This window comes from Ictidomys tridecemlineatus, chromosome 16, assembly GCF_052094955.1.
Source record: "Ictidomys tridecemlineatus isolate mIctTri1 chromosome 16, mIctTri1.hap1, whole genome shotgun sequence".
NCBI lineage: Eukaryota > Metazoa > Chordata > Mammalia > Rodentia > Sciuridae > Ictidomys > Ictidomys tridecemlineatus.
Genome location: NC_135492.1, coordinates 37486061 through 37504315, shown reverse-complemented (window position 1 = coordinate 37504315; position 18255 = coordinate 37486061). Strand labels below are relative to the sequence as shown.

The 18255-nt window shown below is 60.5% G+C and overlaps 1 protein-coding gene across 19 annotated transcripts in view; it reads right to left on the bottom strand.

Annotated features, from left to right (window-relative positions):
* Zxdc (ZXD family zinc finger C) overlaps positions 1 to 18255 on the bottom strand; it is a 24474-nt gene extending 6219 nt beyond the window's left edge. For 4 of the 19 annotated variants that reach the window (XM_078033361.1, XM_078033358.1, XM_078033362.1 and 1 more), the window contains exons 1-8: positions 17178 to 18252; positions 14830 to 14982; positions 14650 to 14728; positions 13630 to 13760; positions 11087 to 11257; positions 8577 to 9217; positions 7613 to 7675; positions 7133 to 7214 (exon numbers count right to left, since the gene is read on the bottom strand). In XM_078033361.1, the coding sequence (XP_077889487.1) occupies positions 7133 to 7214; positions 7613 to 7675; positions 8577 to 9217; positions 11087 to 11257; positions 13630 to 13760; positions 14650 to 14728; positions 14830 to 14982; positions 17178 to 18165 (2308 nt within the window). In that variant the 5' untranslated portion in view covers positions 18166 to 18252. Of the gene's footprint in view, positions 1 to 2187; positions 6538 to 7132; positions 7215 to 7612; positions 7676 to 8576; positions 9218 to 11086; positions 11258 to 13629; positions 13761 to 14649; positions 14729 to 14829; positions 14983 to 17177 lie in introns of those variants that run through there. The other 15 variants (XM_078033355.1, XM_078033357.1, XR_013431251.1 and 12 more) reach the window with 14 other exon arrangements.

The following is an 18255-nucleotide window of genomic DNA, read 5'->3' as shown; positions in this document are numbered from 1 at the left end:
TTTAATATTGCTCCAACAAGACCTGGTCTGCGTATGTTGGTGTCCATTAAAATATTTTGTAAGTCAAATTCTCAAGTGGTTTAATAATAACGTCATGACACCTCTGCAGATGGAGCGTCTCAGTTTAGGGACAATGTGTGCCAGGAATCTCAAGTAGCCAGCCAGCCTCCGAAGAGCAAGGCAGGTTCATCTTCTGATGATTTTTTAATTCAAATAAATAGACTGAACCGTGGTTCAAGGCGTATTAGAGAGACCACTGTGGAATCGAGGAAGGCTTCGTGAAACTACAAAGTGCCTTTTACATTATGCCCAACATGGGGGCCACACTCTATGTCGTCTCACAGAAGTGGCGTCTTCCTGGCTAAATGTGTGCCTGTCACCCAGGGGGTCAATCTACTGGAGAATCCAGACCCGCGTGCACAGAACCAGAGATCACCCCGTTAATCCTGCCAGACCGGGGTCCTGATTTGGTAACAGGAAGTAAAGGCGTTAAAAATTGTCATAGGAAAGACGATGGACGATGGCCAGAAATAGTCCATCATCTGTCATAAACGAACATTTTTAGGGGGCTGGGGATTGAACCCAGGGGTGCTTAACCCCTGAGCCCCGTCTTCAGCCGCTTTTTGCATTTTATTTAGACACAGGGTCTCACTGAGTTGCTCAGGGCCTCGCTGTTGCTGAGGCTGGCCTCCACCTGGCGATCCTCCTGCCTCAGCCTCCTGAGCTGCTGGGATGACAGGCGTGGGCCACGGTGCCCGGCTAGGGGGTGACTGACACAAAGGGCTCAGAGTCACCGCCTTGGCTATTTGCCATCTCCCTGGAAGGTCTGGCTTTGCGCTTGACTTTAGCAGTTCCTACTTAGAACCTTCAAGTGGTCTGAGCATGTTCTGTCACTCGCTCAACAAGTCCTGGGGCCGACCTGCTGTGACGGTGGCCCTCACCGCGTGGCGCTCGGGGGCTGGCTCGTGCTCCGACAACACACAAATGTGCCATCCACTCAGTGACGAGGGGACCATGAAGTAGTACTGGTAACCCTGAGGCACTGAATGTCACAGTCACTACCCTGAAGTGGCCGATTCTAGCTGGGGACTCCCTCAGGATCTCTCTGGGCGTCCCAGAGAGGTGACCACTGGGCAGAGAGGTGACCGCATTCTCGGGCAGCAAACACTCAGCAGAGCAGAAAGCCAGCTCCCAGGCCAGGGCTAAAGAGGAGGGAGGGCTGGATGTCACCAAGGTCCAGAAGAGGGACAGGGTGTAGAAAACTACTGCAAGAGACGTTGTCATCATCACTGTCGCCAAACAGAACCCAGCAAGGCTGCGGCCACCTGCGCCTCACCTCCTGCCAACGCTCTTGCCACCCATGGGGCCTGGCGCCTGGGACCCTGGGAGGCTGGAGTCAGAGGGGGACAAGGAGGAGCTGGGCTGACTGCGTCCTGCTCTGCGGGGACTGTCCAGCCTCTCTGGACGGCTGGAGCAGAGGCGCCCTGTGGCTGAGACAGACAGGGCCCAAGGCCCAGCCTGCCCTTGGGGGGGTGTGCGTGGGGCCCACCCAGGGCTAACGGACCCCTGACCACCAAGACGCTTCGCCCCGACTCCATCCCCACGTGGAGACAGCTACGCAGGGACCAGGGACTCTTCTAGGAGGAGTGACACCAGCTCAGGCCCTGCCCTCCCACCACCCCTCCCAGTGGCCCTTCTGCCTTCTCGGTAGCAGCAATGGAAGAGGAGGCAGAAACCTTGTCACCACGATGCCCAGAGGATTTTGTGTGAAAGTGAAAACAATAATCATAAAACTCACATCGCTGCCGGGTGCAGGGGCCATGCCTAGAATCCCAGCGGTTGGGGAGGCTGAGGCAGGAGGATCGCAAGGTGGAGGCCAGCCTCAGCAACTGATCGAGGCCCTGAGCCACTCAGGGAGACCCTGTCTCTGAATAAAGTACAAACTAGGGCTGGGGACGGGGCTCAGGGGTGGAGGGCCCCTGGGTTTAATCCCTGGGACACACCCAGCGTGTGCGTGGAACGTGGGTTCACCCCGAACAGGAGCAGGTGCATGGCTTCCTGCCCATCTGACTTGGCAATGTCCCTTCACCAGCAGCTCCGCAGAGTGGCCATGGGCTCAGGTACCTCCACACAGAGCCCTGGAAGGTTCCACCACGGGATGCAAAGGTGCAACTGGAGGAGGCAACGTCAGCGTGACTCGTTTTATCTTTTGCTTGTGGAGACATAGAAGGACGCTCCAGAAATGTCCAGCCGAGTCTGCGAGGAAGCTTCCTGTCCTGGGCTGGCCCTGGGCTTCTGTCTCATTCCCATTTATTCCTTTCTTTCCCCCCTTGGGTACTGGGGATTGAACCTGGGGTGCTAACCCCTGAGCCCTGTCCCCAGACTTTATTTTATTTAGAGACAGGGTCCCACTGAGTTGCTCAGGGCCTCACTGTTGCTGAGGCTGGCCTCCAACTTGCGATCCTCCTGCCTCAGCCTCCCGAGCCGCTGGGATGACAGGTGGGCACCCCACCCGGCCTCATCTTCTATCTGTAGGGGACTCACTTGTTTTCCCCCAAGGCTGGGCTGTATCTGTCATGGCCCTGGTCCTGGGTGTTTCTCGCTTCCCATTTGGAGCTGCTGTGGCCTTGTGACAGTCTAGAGGACCACAGTGCCACTCCCTGGCCATCCTTGCTCACGTGGTCCTGAAGTCCTGAGTTTTCCAGCGGGACTCTGGTACAATGCCATGGAGGGCTGCCAGCATTGTGATGAGTCCCCCACACCCCACATGGGTCAGAATCCCCGTGTTCAGTCACCCCTGGGATCTCGGCCACTCCTGTTTTGGCTGGATGCCCTCCTGTCCCATCTGTGAATCTCCACGTGTTGCTACAACGACCTTTAAAAGGCAGGATGTACTTTTATGGGGGGGGCAGGGGGTTACTGGGGATTGAACCCAGGGGCCCTCGACCCCTGAGCCCTGTCCCCAGCCCTATTCTGTATTTTATTTAGGGACAGGGTCTCCCTGAGTTGCTTAGAGCCTCGCTGTGGCTGAGGCTGGGTTTGAACTGGCGATCCTCCTGCCTCAGCCTCCCGAGCTGCGGGGATGACAGGCGTGGGCCACCGTCCCTGGCTGAGGCCCTTTTTCTACTTACACCCTCTGATGTTTTCTCCTCCAATTCCCACTGGAAAGCCAGAGTCGTGACAATGGCCTACGAGGCCCGAGCAACCCAGCCTCCTCCACTCTACGACAATGTCCCAGCCTCAGGTCCTTCCTGGACTGCTTGTTCCCTGGCCAAGGGCGCTGCCCCTCCTCCACGCCTGCAGGTATGGCCTTTCCTGTCCCCTCCTTCGCCATCGATCTTGTCACAGGAACCATTAGGTTCGCCTGGCCTTTGGTGACTGGTCCTGGTTTCCTTCAGTGGTCAGCAGCCCCGGGAGGCCGCGCAATGCCAGGGGACAATGGCCACCCGAGGATTCCTGTGCGTGGAGCGAGGGCGTTGCTGTCACCGTGAAGCACGAGGCAGGCTGTGGGCTTGGGCTATCTTCATTATGCATTGTCACTGCCACCGCTGATGCTGTCCATTTTTAAAATCAAACACAGATCTGTTAGGAAAATCACCAAGTCCCCAGACCCCTGACCGCAGGGCTGGCTAGCACTGCCTAACGTCCCCTTCGCCCCCGGGGGTGAGACAGGTCACCTGTGTTCCTGGGTCTCGGGTGTTTCTGAGCCCATCCCATAGGCCACCAGTCTGCGGCTCTTTTGGAGGGCCATCTCGTCCGGCTTGTCCTGGGAAGCATCCATCTCAGAGCTCGGGGACAGCTCGCGCTGCACATGCCACATACAGGGGCGGATCCTGCTGTGTGGCAGTGTGTGGCTCATACACTAGCTTCCTGTTGACATTCTTGAACCCAAGGACCTGCAACCCCTGAGCCCCGTCCCCAGCCCTATTTGGCATTTTATTTAGAGACAGGGTCTCCCTGAGTGGCTCAGGGCCTTGCTCTTACTGAGGCCGGCCTCCACCTTGAGATCCTCCTGCCTCAGCCTCCCTGGCTGGGATGCCAGGCGTGGGCCACCTGGCCAGGCTCATTCTCATTTCTGAATGATGGTGACTGCTGTTTTCCTGGCCAATGATCTCTTTGTGGTAAGTATTCTCAGTGACCACCATTTAGCTTACGAGAGACGTTGATTTCTGTTCCCTACTGACTGGGCCATTTCCTCGGGCTTCCTGTTATCCTTGCTCAATCTGCTCAGACTGGAGGTGCATCCACTAGATTTGTTCTGGCCCCAAATGAAAGTTCTTTCAAATCGGAATTTGGTGAGTCACAGAAAAGCATCAAAATCGGGATCTGACTCCTCTTAGGACGGTCCCTTATTTCCTCTTGAAATAGAGGCCGACTCCACTGAAGTTTGTGACTTCACAGGAAGTTACCTGTGGCACAGGCGTGAGCCCAGCTCCTGCCACGTCCTCTTTCACGCGCAGGAACACACGCCCCGCGACGGGCAGCTCACATTCTGAGTGCTTTATGTGGACTTTGCGGGTATTATCTCATTTAATCTCAACTGGAACCTCAGCAGGTGCTTTATCTTAGAGAGAAGTCACCTGCTCAGGAGTGACTACGTGTGACCAGCTTTACAGTCCCATGACGTGGCGACTGCCCTGTTCCTGGGCTTCCTCCGGATTCCCGAGCCGCCCCCACGATCCCCAAAGCCAAGGGTTCCAACCCCAGCTCCCCACCTTGTGCCAATGCCCAATGGGGAGGCCAGACCTGGCCTCCACTCACACAGGGCTGTGTCCCCTGGGCTGTGATCCTACTTAGGTGACTGCTGTGCTCAAGAGGATCAAAGCACTGGCTGGGGCTAGGTAACGCCATGACCTGAGGGTGCCGGACGGTGAGGAAGCACTGGGGACAAAGGCCAGGTGGGTACGTCCACCCAGGGATGGGACGCCCAGGCACACCACGATGCTAAGGGTGACCCTAACCCAACACTGACCGCGGTGGAAGGAACAGAAGAAACTCACTAAAGGAGCGAGTCGGTCCTGGGAGGTGACGTGCGTGTCCTTGGGGGTGTCGGCCTGGTGAGAGCACCTCTGTACCCAGGCGGGTGGCTTAGGCTGACAGTGTGACAAACAGCGGAAGCCTCAGGTCACGCAGCACCAGATCAGCCTTTGGAGTGACTGGACATGAAGGTCAGCCCGTCCACACGATGAGACCCAGCAGAATCCGCAGGCCCAGCTGCCCCTGGCCGGCAGAGCGTCTGTGTGGTCATGGGTGGGAAAGCCTGCAATTGTCCCCACCAGCACAGTATGCTTGGGAGAGCAAGGATACTGGGGTAGGGGGATGGGCGGTAATGTCTGTTGTCAACTCTCGGGACTGTGGCAAGAGAGCACCCTGACAGACGCACTAGGACTGAGGACACAGTGCACGACGTGGGGACACAGAGGAGTGCCACCAAGGCATCAAGTTTTCTTGAAATTATAGCAAATGGTAAGATGTGGTGGGACACGCCTGTCATCCCAGTGACCGGGAGCCTGAGGCAGGAGGATCGCACGTTCGAGGCCAGCCTCAGCCACTTAGTGAGGCCCCTCAGCAGCTTAGGGAGACCCTGTCTCCAAACAGACGATCAAAGGGGTCCGGGTGGTAGAGTCCCCGGGATCGGTGCCCAGCACCACAAAACAAAACCCAAACAGGACACACCAGGAGGCGGGTCTTATAGGAAAACCAAACACGACCCACATGTCCCGTTCCTGTGAGCGCACCTCAAGGGTGGGGACAGGGACGCTGCTCTTCACAGACATCGCCCAGCTGTCAGTGAAGAGCTGACAGCACATCTCGGCATCCCCAGAGTGCAGGGGGCCGCCTGATGTCACATGGGCTGCTCCCGACCCAGCAGGGCCATGAGGGCCACCCCGTGAAGTTTCCCCAACGCTGTCCACACACAGAACCCACCGAAGAGGTCCCCAGGTAACAGGAAACCCGCCCAGCGGCACCTGGGTGACGCCCTCAGCAGAAGCCACAGCAGCTCAGGGACAGTCCCCAGGCCACCTGCTCGGGAGGAGGGAGATGCAGAACCTGCAGCTGGGACAGTCGCGACCCCCCAAAGGAGCCCAGGGCGTCATGTGGGTTCTGACGTGACCCGTCTCAGAACCACGACATCAGTGACAAGTCTAGTCTGGATCCTTGCGGGACTCGACACTGAAGACCTACTGTGTGACAACGTGTGACTGTGATTCTGCCCATGTCCTTATTTCTTAAGGATGACGGGAACGTTCATGAGCACCATTCTAAGGTCACCTAAGGGACTGGCCACCATCCACCCGCCTGTCTGCAGTCTCTTTCCCTCAAGTTCACGGTCACTGACCGGGTCCACGAAGGCGCTGGTTTCCGACATGAGCTCTGCCTGGCGCCTGGGGGTCCCTTCTACAGACCCCCCCTTCCTTGCCTGTTCTCCATGCGCTGTCCACGGCACTCCATGACCCGTGATGGTTTCCCTTCCCAAAGCCCGGTGAGCGGTGACTGTGTGACACTCACGACACGGGACATCTGCTTTAAAAAGCCCTTGAACAAAAACTAGCATTCGTTTGTTCGTTTGGGGACCAGGGATTGAACCCAGGGGCCTTCGACCCCTGAGCCCCGTCCCCAGCCCTGTTTTGCATTTTATTTAGAGACAAGGTCTCCCTGAGTTGTTTAGAGCTTTGCTGTTGCTGAGGCTGGCCTCCACCTTGCCATCCTCCCGCCTCAGCCTCCCGAGCTGCTGGGCTGACAGACGGCACCAGCGCACCCACAAGTTACTCTTACTAAGCTACAATGTGACTATAAATAGGACGAGAGGACACTGCACCACTGCAGCCCAGCCCTAGGGTTGTCACCCTGCCCAGATTGGGGACGTGAGGCGGCTTGGTGCTCTTGTGACACCTGGCCACTCTGCAGCTGCCCGGGGAACGGACACGGTGGGGACCCCTACGTTGTAACCAGGTGAGTACAGGGCGCGTCCACCTGCTGGGGCCCGAGGCTGCTGCTGCTGCCCTGTCCCCTGGAGTCTGCACGCGTAAAGGCGAGGAGTCGGCCAAGGGTGTTCTGCACAGAGCGCGGTTCTGCGTGCCCTGGGCTGCGACGGGGACCCGCCCGCCCAGCGCCAGCGCCCTGGCCTCACCTGCACGGCGGGCCGCTCCTTCCTTTTTTTTCTGGGCTAGCTGCACGGCCCGGGAATCAGTTCTCGCTGAGCCCCCACTTTCCTGGGACCAAAGAAAAGGGTATCAGTCACTGGCTCTCCGCAGCGCAGGAGGGTGGGCAAGGGACCAGAAACACCCTGAGGCTGACTCTGGGACTCCCTAGAGCCCAGCAGTCACTTCCAATGTCCAGCTGAGGCGGAGACACAAGCCTGTCACCCAGGGAAGCCAACAGGGTGGCCTTGGAGCGGAGAACACACTGGAGATGGTTTCCAGGTGGCTCTGAGGTGGCCTGTCTTCCCTGTGCCTTGGTGGGTCCCAAGGGGGCACAGCGGGCCTGGGGCAGCGCTGTCCCCTCCTCACTCTGGACCCTGCTCTGTCCCGACACAAGACGGCTGTCACCTGGGACCCCCACTCTCGCGACGACAGAGGGGAAGGCGGGCCCTCTGCCGCAAAGATCATACCTGGGGCCCAGTCACCACACACCATTTGTACTCAGGGACACGAGGGAGCCCAACGTCACACAGCTAGCGAGAGAATGAACAAGGGTTAGGACCGGGTCTGGCGCTCCTCCGCCTCACCCCACCGTGGCTCTGCTGTGGAGCCACCTCCCCCAGCCCACTGTCACCAGTTGCTCTGCGACCGCTGTGGCAGTGCCTGGGCCACCCAAGAGCAGGACACCAGAGACAAAGTGGGCTCCAGGGGGACGTCTGGGGCCCTGCGCCTTCTTCAGAGGGGGCGGCGTTTTAAATTGGGGTCAAGTGGACATTTGGAATAGCAGGAATGTCACCGTGCAATTCCACCTGTGCCTTCCAGAAAAATCTGCGGTGGCCACAGTGGACACTGAGGAAAGCAGATTCTCCCAAGAACCTTTAATTAAGTTACTTTAAGTTAGATGAAGTGGACAGGGATATAAATATAATCAGACTCGACCGTCCAGCCTCCGCCTGGGCCACTGGAACCTGGCCCCGCACGCTGTCCCCCCGCACTTCTTCAATCCACTTAGGAAAAAATATCTGGGCCTCTTTTAAAACTCCCACGACCTTTCACCCCACACCCCGCTGTGCCCCTGCCCATCTGTCACTACGTGAAAAGCACAAAGGCCACACATCCCAACGCAGGGAGCAGCCCCCGGGTTTTTTCAAGAAACACAAACACAGGTGACAGGATCCCCGCAGTCAGAGGCCTAGGGACAGCCAGCCGCATCCCCGGATTGAGGAACCACCAAGACTTAAGGCTCAGAGAGGGCAAGGGATCGGCACAGGGCTGCCAGGGCTCGCAGTTCCAGACTCAAGTCAAGGGGCTGACATTCAGTCTGTCCCCAAGGGCTGTGTCCTTCTGCCAACCAGTAAGAGACGTCTGCATAGAAGGGACCGGTCCAGGATGTCCTCGCCACCCAGGTGAGGGACAGCCACGTGTGCTTCATACCAGGTAGAGGCCACCGGGGCCGGCAGCGGGCTCTGTGCCCCGGGCACTGTGCTGCTCTGGGGGGCTGCAGGACGCGGGCGGGGGTGGCGCGTGGCTTGCCTGCTGTGAGGCCACAGGCGGGTCCCTCTCCACCTTGACGGGGGCTGGCAGCTCGGGGACGCTGCTGCAGGCCGGGGTGGTGGCGTGTGCTGCTAAGTTGCCACTGGACGTCAAAGCCCCTGGGTCCTGGCCCACGGGCAGGGCCACCAGGCAGCCCACGGGTCCCGTGGTCACCGCGTGCACGTCCTCCACGCTGAAGCTGCCCGGCGGGAGCACTGTGGCCGCTGTCCCCAGGATGAGGGGGCTCTCCAGACTTGGAGGAAGGTCACTGTGGGCCACCAGGACCAGGGGATCCATGGGCCCCAAGGAGCTGCTGTTGGCTGGCAGGGTCCCTCCCAGGGACGAGCTCACGGAAGTGACGTCGATGGTGAGGATCCCAGAACTCAGCGCCTCCTCTGACCCCGCGGCTGCGGCACCTCCGCTGGCGGGTGGCTCTGAGAACAGGGCGGCCAGGTCCAAGCTGCTGAGCTCGCTCTGCCCGGGGCCACTCAGCTCACTGCTGGGGGTGAGCGAACTTGGCGCCTCCAGGGGAGGGACCAGGTCTGCAAGAGGAAGGGACAGCCGTCACGCAGGGCCAGGGGACGGACACCCCTGTTACGTGGGATCTCGGGAGACAGGATCTTGGTCAGGCTGAAACTGACGGCCACATCTGCTACCCTCTGGAGCTGCGGCCTGGTGATGGCCAACAAGGGCCCACTGTCGCCAGGACACAGAGGGGACACCAAGGGAGGGGGTGGCTTGGACATGTCGGGCCCTTCTCACACACACACAAATCAGGGACTGAACCCAGGGTCCCTTGACCACTGGCCCCGTCCCCGGCCCTATTTGGTCTTCTATTTAGACACAGCGTCTCCCTGAGTTGCTTAGGGCCTCACTGTTGCTGAGGCTGGCCTCCAACTTTCGATCCTCCTGCCTCAGCCTCCAGGTATGCACCCTGTTGCCTGGCGCTTAAAAAGGATTTCTCTAGAACATGACAGGACGTTGTATGTATGATTTCCCCCAGTCCTGAAATAACAAGGCCAAGGGAAGGTTCCAGAAAACCGCCCTTTCTCCTGTACCCCGGGGGGGGGGGGGGGCCCTGAGTGGACCGTGAGCCTCCCCCTGGCAGAGTCTTCAGAAGTCAGTCAGGAGAGAGGCTCTGGCTCTGGGGACACTTTTGGAGTCAGGTTACGTCAGCTCATGTCTTGTCCAAGTGTGTCGCCTTCTACCACGTCACCCCCAAGTCAGCGGGGGCCACCTGGAGGTCAACGTGGGGAGTAAAGGTGGGGCCAGGCCTGGCTCCAGGATCCAAGTGGCAGCCCCACCCCTGAGACCTGTCCCTCTGTCTGGGACTCGGCTGGCCCCATCTCCCTCCCTGCCTGCCCGTCCCACTTCCAACCCTAACCTGGGGCGCGACTCTGCTCCTATCTCCTGCACCCAGCACCCAGCACCCAGCTCCCTGGTCCCTGTCACCTAACACTCACACAGAAATGACACTCGTGGACCCTCCTGCCTAAGGCCTCCACTTCGGGTCCCTGCCACCGAGCCCCAGCCCAGCCCGTCTCTGTTCTACTCTGATGCACAGTGGCGCCCCGCTGCTGAGGCCGGCCTCGAACCTGCAGGCCTCCTGCCTCGGCCTCCTGAGTGGCTGGGACATGGCCTAATCCCGCGGGGAGCCAGCAACCCCGTCCTGAAGACACCCCAGAACCAGAAAGGACACCTCTTTACGCAAGGGCCTGGAAAGGCCACGGGGATGACCACCAAAGGTGGAGGTGTCTGGGGCGGGGACACACAGCCACCTGAACACAGGCTGACAGAGCCAGAGGACAGACGGACACTTCCTCAGCCCAGCTGCAGGCAAATCCTGCACTAGACTCTGACAACACATCACCACGAGAGCTACGCAGACTTCGTCCTTGAGTAAGTGACAGACGCAGGTGGCAAAGGGCCCCTCCGCAGCAGTTCCCAAGAGGCTCTGCCCACAGCGGGAGCTGTGTCCGGGAGGGTGCTGCCTGCCACCCAGGACAGTGGTGCTGGGGCACTGGCTAGTAACACACGGCCCAGCCTCCACGGGCCAGGAGCAGAGGCAAACTGTGGCGAGTCAGGACCTCCCCACCAGGCGCTGTCAAGGTCCCCTCTGCGTAGTGGCCCACACCTGTCATCCTAGCAGCTCAGGAGGCTGAGGCAGGAGGATCGCAAGTTGGAGGCCAGCCTCAGCCACTTAGTGAGGCTTGAGCAACTCAGGGAGACCCCGTCTTTCAATAAACTGCAAAATAGGGCTGGGGACGGGGCTCAGGGGTCGAGGGCCCCTGGGGTCAATCCCTGGGGTCCACGGCTTCTGACTTCACGACCTAGCCACGAGCAGCCTGGCTCTGTCCCCTGGGGTCAGGCACACATCTCGGTGGCGCCCTGAGGGACGGGGAGGTGCAGACCTGGGCGCTGGCTGTGCTGCCGCACCACGTGCGCCTTCATGCTGTGCTTGGAGGTGAAGAGTCTGTTGCAGCTGGACACCGGGCAGCGGCTTTTGGGAGCACCCACGTCCTGGAGGTGCTTCTTGGAGTGAATGTAGAGACTGCTGCGGGCGGAGAACCTGGCACAGCACCCTGGAACAGAGGAGGGGAAGAGTGACACCTGAAGATGATGAGGAACCAGCACACCCGTCAGGGCAGGGCCACGAGGCCCAGCTTTTAAGCACCGGTGCCTCGAAGGGACGCACGCGGAGTATCCCCAGGGACAGCACCACAGGAAGGAAGATCCACCACAAGCTGCTTGCCAGGCACAGTGGCCCACGCCCGTCACCCCACACCCGTCACCCCAGCAGCTCGGGAGGCTGAGACGGGAGGATCCCAAGTTGGAGGCCAGCCTCAACTACTCAGGGAGGCCCTAAGCCACTCGGTGAGACCCCGTCTCTAAATAAAATACCAGATACAGCTGGGACAGGGCTCAGGGGTTAAAGGTCCCTGGGTTCAATCCCTGGGACCAAAACAACCCGAAACAATGGAGCAAGGTGCTCGGAGGAGATCAGAGAGACCAGGAACCCCAAAGCCCTGCCCCAGCCGCGTCTCTGGCCTGCCCGAGCTGGCCCTGCGCCCTTCCGTCCCTCCCAGGGTTGCTAAGAAGGTGGAGTCTGGTCACCTTGGTGTCACTTGACAGAGTTAAAGCTGCCTATCCCAGATCGCACAGCGACTTACGGGGCAGAGTCGGGACTTGGATTCACGCAGACTGGACTCCAGAAGTTGTATATTTTTTGGGGGTGCCAGGGGTTGAACTCGGGGCCCTCGACCTGTGAGCCTTGTCCCCAGCCCTGTTTTGCATTTGATTCAGAGACAGGGGCTCACTGAGTTGCTTAGTGCCTTGCTGAGGGGCTGAGGCTGGCCTCCCACTTGCGATCCTCCTGCCTCAGCCTCCCGAGCTGCTGGGATGACAGACGCACACCACGGCCAGCTCAGAATTCAGATTTCTCATCACTGCCCTTGACCGCCTCCCCTTCTCCCCAACCAGCCCCGCTTCAGCTGACAATGCAGCTGTGTCCTCTGCCCCGGCCCCCGTCCAGCCCAGCTGTGGGCCGCCCTCTCTCTGGCTGCCAGCTCCCTGCCGGGCACAGGCACCTGCCCAGGAGGGCTGCAGCCCCTCGCCTCCCCTCTCGTCCTCAGACCCGACTGGGCTGCACCTTGAACGTGGGCCTCGTCTTTGAACCGTGAGCTCTTGGCTGCTGCCCTTTCCTGACTGGGGGGGTCCACCCGCTGCTTCTCCCGCCTCGCACACCTTCCCCGTGCCCGGCTGGCACCTTCCGCCTCAGGCTGACCGGAGGCCCTCGCCTGCTCCCTGCCACCCCAGCAGCATGACAAGGCCCCTTGAGCCCACGCAGCCTGGCCACTCCACTTGTACTGTGTCCACCACATTCGAAGAGCTGGTCTCTGCCCTCTCTTTCCCCTTCTCCAGTCTGAGAAGGAAAGCCCAGACAAGCAGCTGAGGCCACCCACTTGGGGACTTCCAGGTCTGCCCTGGTCTGCTGCTCCCTAGTGCCTCTGCGGCCCCAGAGTGGGCCAGCTCGGCGGGCCACACGACAGGTTTCTGTCAGGTGAACCCTGCCCCCAGCACCTTAAAGAAACCCATGGGGCTGGGGATGTGGCTCAAGTGGCCACACGCCTTTGAGACAGGGTCTATGCTAAGTTGCAGAGGCTGGCCTTGAACTTGTGATCCTCCTGCCTCAGCCTCCTGAGTCACTGAGATCACAGGTGTGGTCACTGCACTCGGCTTACTAACAGCCCTTTAAAAAAGTCAGCCTGGGCCAGGCACAGTGGTGCACGCCTGTCATCCCAGCAACTTGGGAGGCCGAGACAGGAGGACTGCAAGTTGGAGGCCAGCCTCAGCAACTTAGCAAGACCCTGTCTCAAAATAAAAGGGCGGGGGGGTGCGGGAGTGCACTGGGGACATGGCTCAGTGGTTAAACTCCCCTGGGTTTAATTTTTGGTACCTAAAAAAAACAACAACAAAAAGTGAGTTTAGGTAGGCACAGTGGTGCACACCTGTCATCCCAGGAACTTGGGAGGCTGAGGCAGGAGGATCGTGAGTTGGAGGCCAGCCTCAGCAAAAGCAAGGCCCTAAGCAGCTCAGGGAGACCCTGCCTCTAAATAAAATATAAATAGGGCTGGGGACAGGGCCCTGGGTTCAATTCCTAGGACCAAAATAATAAATAAACCTGAGCTGAGCTTGGCCACCTTCCAACTGCTCCAAGATAGTGAGTTACCATTCAGAGCCACCGAGTGAGCGGGTGGCAGGGCTGGAGGCGAACAGACGGGAACCCTGGTCTGGGCCTCCTTCTGACGCTGCTCCCCAGACGGGCTAGGGAAACCCCAGACTGCCACCTGCACTCACCTGGCCTTCCCCTACCTGAGGCTCAGCTCACCCACGGGATCTAGTGCCCGAGGTGGCCTGGCGCTTCATTAGAGCGGGGAGGAGTGTGACACGCTACCTTCCACGGGGCACTCGAAGGGCTTGGTGCCCAGGTGGGTGATGCTGTGCCCTTTCAGGTGCTCTGCGCGGGTGAAGGACTTGCCACAGCCTTCCACGGGGCAGGTGAACCTCCGGTCATCGTCGTGTTTCCTGCAGGGACAGAAAGAGAAGCAGCAGCTGTGACCCCAGAGGCAATTCCCTGCTTAAATTCTGCAAAATGACATCAAACTATGAGCTCTCTTCACTTGGAAAAAAGGGTCAGTAGAGCTCAGAAAACCTCGGTCATCTCTGACCACGTGTGGCTTGCTGCCTGGCTGCCCCCGAGTCCCAGACAGGACAGTTAGTGTCGCTTCTAGGAGCAGCAGAATCCCACTGCTTAGAAATCCCTGTCACCAAGCCAGAGAGACAGCAGAGGTGGGCACGGGGCTCAGGCTGCAAGCTGGAGGGTCCCGTGTCCCTTCCTAAGGAAGGATGGCTCTTCCATCAAATCCCAGGGCCCAGCTGTGCACGCCCAGGCATGACATCAGGGACAGCGCTGTCATGAAAATGGAATGTGACACCCGTGTGAAGTGACGAGCATGCCTGGGACACAGGCCCTATGGGTGTCAAACTTATCCTTCGGTGTCCAAAAACACAAGAAAAGTCATTGTATATAAAGGATAACGATAAAGAACACTTAGGAGACCCGTCTCCAGGAGGTGAGACTCTGAACAATTTTCTTCACAGTTTTCCAAGTTTCAAAAAACTTGGTTTGGTTTTGGTTTCAGGGATTGAACTCAGGGACTCTCGGCCACTGAGCCCCTAAGTCCCCAGCCATATTCTGTATTCTATTTCGAGACAGGGTCTCTCCCTGAGCTGCTGAGCACACTGCTGTTGCTGAGGCTGGCCTCCGACTCACGATCCTCCTGCCTCAGCCTCCTGAGCCGCTGGAATCGCACGCATGCGCTACCGGGCCCGGCTCCTACATAGTTTTTTTTAAAATTTTTTAAAACAGCTCATCCGCTTTCAGAGCTGCCAGCCCCCCAGTCAGCCGGCCTACCTTTTATGCCTCAGGAGTTTGGACATACTGGTGAAGGTCCAGCCGCAACTGTCCGAGTCACATATAAATGGTCTTTCACCTTGTCAAAGAAAAAAAAAAAAATTGCAAAGCAAGGTGATGCATCCAAAGGCTCTCCGAGGGGGACTGTCGCCCCAGCACCCGTGGGGCGCCTGCTCCTACCTGTGTGGCTTCTCAGGTGGATCTTGAGGCGGCAGGCCTTGTCGTACTGCTTGCTGCACCCGGGGAAGGAGCAGGGGAACAGCTCCTGCTCCCTGAAGTGCGCACGGCTGTGGGAGAACAGGGCGCTCACGGTGATGAAGGTCTTCTCGCAGCCTGCACAGAGAAACAGCCCGCTCTGGCCCAGGACCCAGCGCACGGACGCTGCCCACAGCCTGGACGCTGGCCTCAGCCCGGGACACTACCCCCAGCGTGGATGCTGGCCTCAACTCGGGACATTGCCCACAGCCCGGATGCTGGCCACAGCCCAGGACATGGCCATGCTGAGCAGACAGGGAGATGGTGACTCAAAAGCCATTTCTAGAGTCCTGACTGTGACCGGGGACATGTGGCCTCGTGACGGCTACAGAAGGGATGGCGACGGCGGCCACTTGCTGCACTGTGACTTGGATAGGGGCATCTAACTGACCACGGGCCTTATGGTCACAGCCACCAGAGGCCAGTCTGTCGCGCTGATCTGCAGGCAAGAGTCCTGCCCTCCACGGGCTCAAGCGCCACTCTGGTCCCCACACTTGGGGTTCCTCTGACAGTCCCCCCTCCCCGTCTCCGTGTCCCTTCCCGTTCCTCAGGTTCCTGCTTGGTGCTCTTCGTCCCCACTCCACCCTCAGTGCCTGGTGGCCTTGCCAGCCCCAGGGGCTGCCCTTGGCCATCGCTGGCCTCCCCAGCCGTGTCTGACAACCAAGCTGGGCTGCTGGACGCTGGGCAGGTGCCCCGTGGAGGCACCTGTTGCCCCTCCTGAGTCGCGCAAGGTGTGGGAGCAAGGGCAGGTGTCACCGCAGCGCCCTGAGCAAGGCTGCCCGGGGACCTCCTGCTAGCTTCCTATACCTGGGCAGCGGGGACCTTCCCAAGCCTCGGTGTCCCCTCCATCGCACCCTCCAGTGTGCTGGGGCGCATTCCCTCGCCACTGCTACCTGGGGTCCCCGCCATCGCCCTGGGACACCTGATGGCCCTGGGCTGACTGCTCTCTGCGTCTACCAAGCCCCAGTGAGGAGCCAGCGCAACCCTGGCCTTGACCTGCATCCCTGAACCACAGGACGAAGCTCTTGTCACAGCAGGGTCACGGCCACCGCCAGCTTCCAGCTTCGCAGAGCTGATTCAAGGGCTGGACTGTGGCTCAGTGGTAGAGCGCTCGCCTCGCACACGCAAGGCCCTGGGTTCGAACCTCAGCACCCCACAAAAATAAAGGAGATGGAGGCGCTGCGTCCAGCTACAGCTAAAAATAAATATTAAAAAATAAAAAAAGATTTCCAGCCGGTGGGATAAGAGTCTCCAAAACAGGGCGCCCCAGGACCTAGGGACGAAGTGGCACTCTCAAGATACTCGAGTCCTAACACACTTTATACCACCTGCGTTACTAGGTCCGTGGGGTCTGTGCTCACGACTCACACGCAAAGCACTGGCTCAGGTCTTGTTTGAATGAACGGGATGGCAAACGTCCTGTGGCCACTACCTGGTGATCCCACAGCTGCCACGGTCACCACCCCCCACCCAGGCTCTGAACACAGGTAGACCCTGCTTCCCTCCAGCCCACTCCTTTCCCACACTCCTGTCCTCTGGACCAAGAGTGTTCTCCTGCCTCCGCTGGCTCAGAGGTCACCGTGTGGGTGCCTTAGCATTTCCAAGCGCTGCAGGTCCCCCCACGGTGGAGGAGAAAACCTGCACGGGACATCACCCAGCCCGGTGCTAGAAACCTGCATCCTCATCTGCAAGAGGAGGAAACCTCTTATCCTTCACCAAGTGCTGAAGTGCAGGGAAAAGAATGTCAAAGTCCAAAAGGCACAAGAAATGGGACGCGCCAGACACCTGCCGCGGGTGACTCCCTGGGTGCAATAAAGTGCTCTCCCTGGCCTTGTTCACCTGTTCCTCCAGAGCAACACTGCACCCGTCCACGTTTCTGAACAACACACCTCAACCAAATAAAGCTCTGACTGATAACGAAACCCCAAGACACGTCATCACTCTCACTAAAGGAAGCCTCCTCCCCAGACGGCCGAGATGACAGGGGGGCGCTACCTGGCTGCAGCCATCCCGCAGCAGGGCAGGGTTAAGATTGCCAATGGAACCAAGCCCAGGGGGGGGGGGAGCGCACGCCTGTCATCCCAGCAGCGGGGAGGCTGGGGCCGGAGGATCGCGAGTTGGAGGCCAGCCTCGACCACTGAGCAAGATCCTGTCACTAAAGGGCTGGGTGTGGGTCCGTGGTCAGCACCCCTGGTGCTTTGCAAAGAAAAAAACCTTCAAATGCAACCCCAGCGAAGGCCACCCCCCCCCCAGCGGCGGGTCCCCGCGGTTACCGGGAAAGTCGCACTTGTAGGGCCGCTCGGGCTCGAAGTGGCTGCGCTGGTGCGAGCTGAGCTTGGCGTGCGTGGGGAAGCGCTCGGCGCACACCTCGCACTTGAAGAGGCTCTCCTGCTCGTGGCCGCGCATGTGCGCCTTGAGGTTGTACACGGTGGTGAACTTCTTGCCGCAGCCGCCCACGGGGCAGCCGAACGGGCGCAGCTTGTCGTGCGACTGCAGGTGTCGCTTGAGCTTGTAGGAGGTGGTGAAGGCCCAGCCGCAGCCGTCCAGCGGGCACTTGAAGGGCCGGCGCGCCTGGGGCCCGCCGTGCGTCAGCAGGTGCACCTGCAGCTGCTGCTTCTTGGCGAAGGCCAGCGCGCACTGCGGCTCGGGGCAGCGGTAGCCCGGGGGCGCGCGGCGGCCGGCGGCGGCGGCGGGGCCCGGGGGCGCGGGCGGGCGCGGCGCGGGCGGCCCCGGCGCGGGCGGCGGCGCCAGCGTGAAGACGCCGCGATCGAGACGCACGAGCAGGTCCCGGCGGTCGAGGGCCACGGCGCCGGCGAGGGCCGCGCCGGGGGCGGCGGCCGGGCCGGAGCCAGGGCCCGGCGGCTCGGAGCGGCCGGCGGGGCTCGCGCTCGGGCTGGGCTCGGCTTCCCGCCTTCCCGGGGCCTCGGCGGCGGCGCCGCGCGCCACCTCCAGCAGCACCACGAAGGCGTCGCCGCCGTCCTCGGGGGGCGGCGGGCTGGGCCCCGGGGCCTCCTCACGCCGCGGCTCGGGCCCGCCATCTTCCGGGCCCCGCAGCAGCAGCAGGCGGCGGCGGCCCGGGCCCGCGCTCAGAGGCGGCCCCGGGCCTCGGCGTAGCCGGCTGGGGCCGCCGCCGCCGCCGCCGCCATGTTGGCCTCCGCGCGCGGCCGGGGCGGCGAGCAGGGCTGGGAGGTCCATCTTGGGCCCAGCAGCGGCGTCGGTGCCGCCGCCTCGCAGGAAGAGCGGTCCGCCCCTCCCGGGCATGCGCGCGACGCCGAGTGGCCGCCGTCGCCAGAAGAGGTCGCCACCAAGGCCCGGCGCGGAGCACGGCCTGGAGTCCAGCTCCGAGCCGCG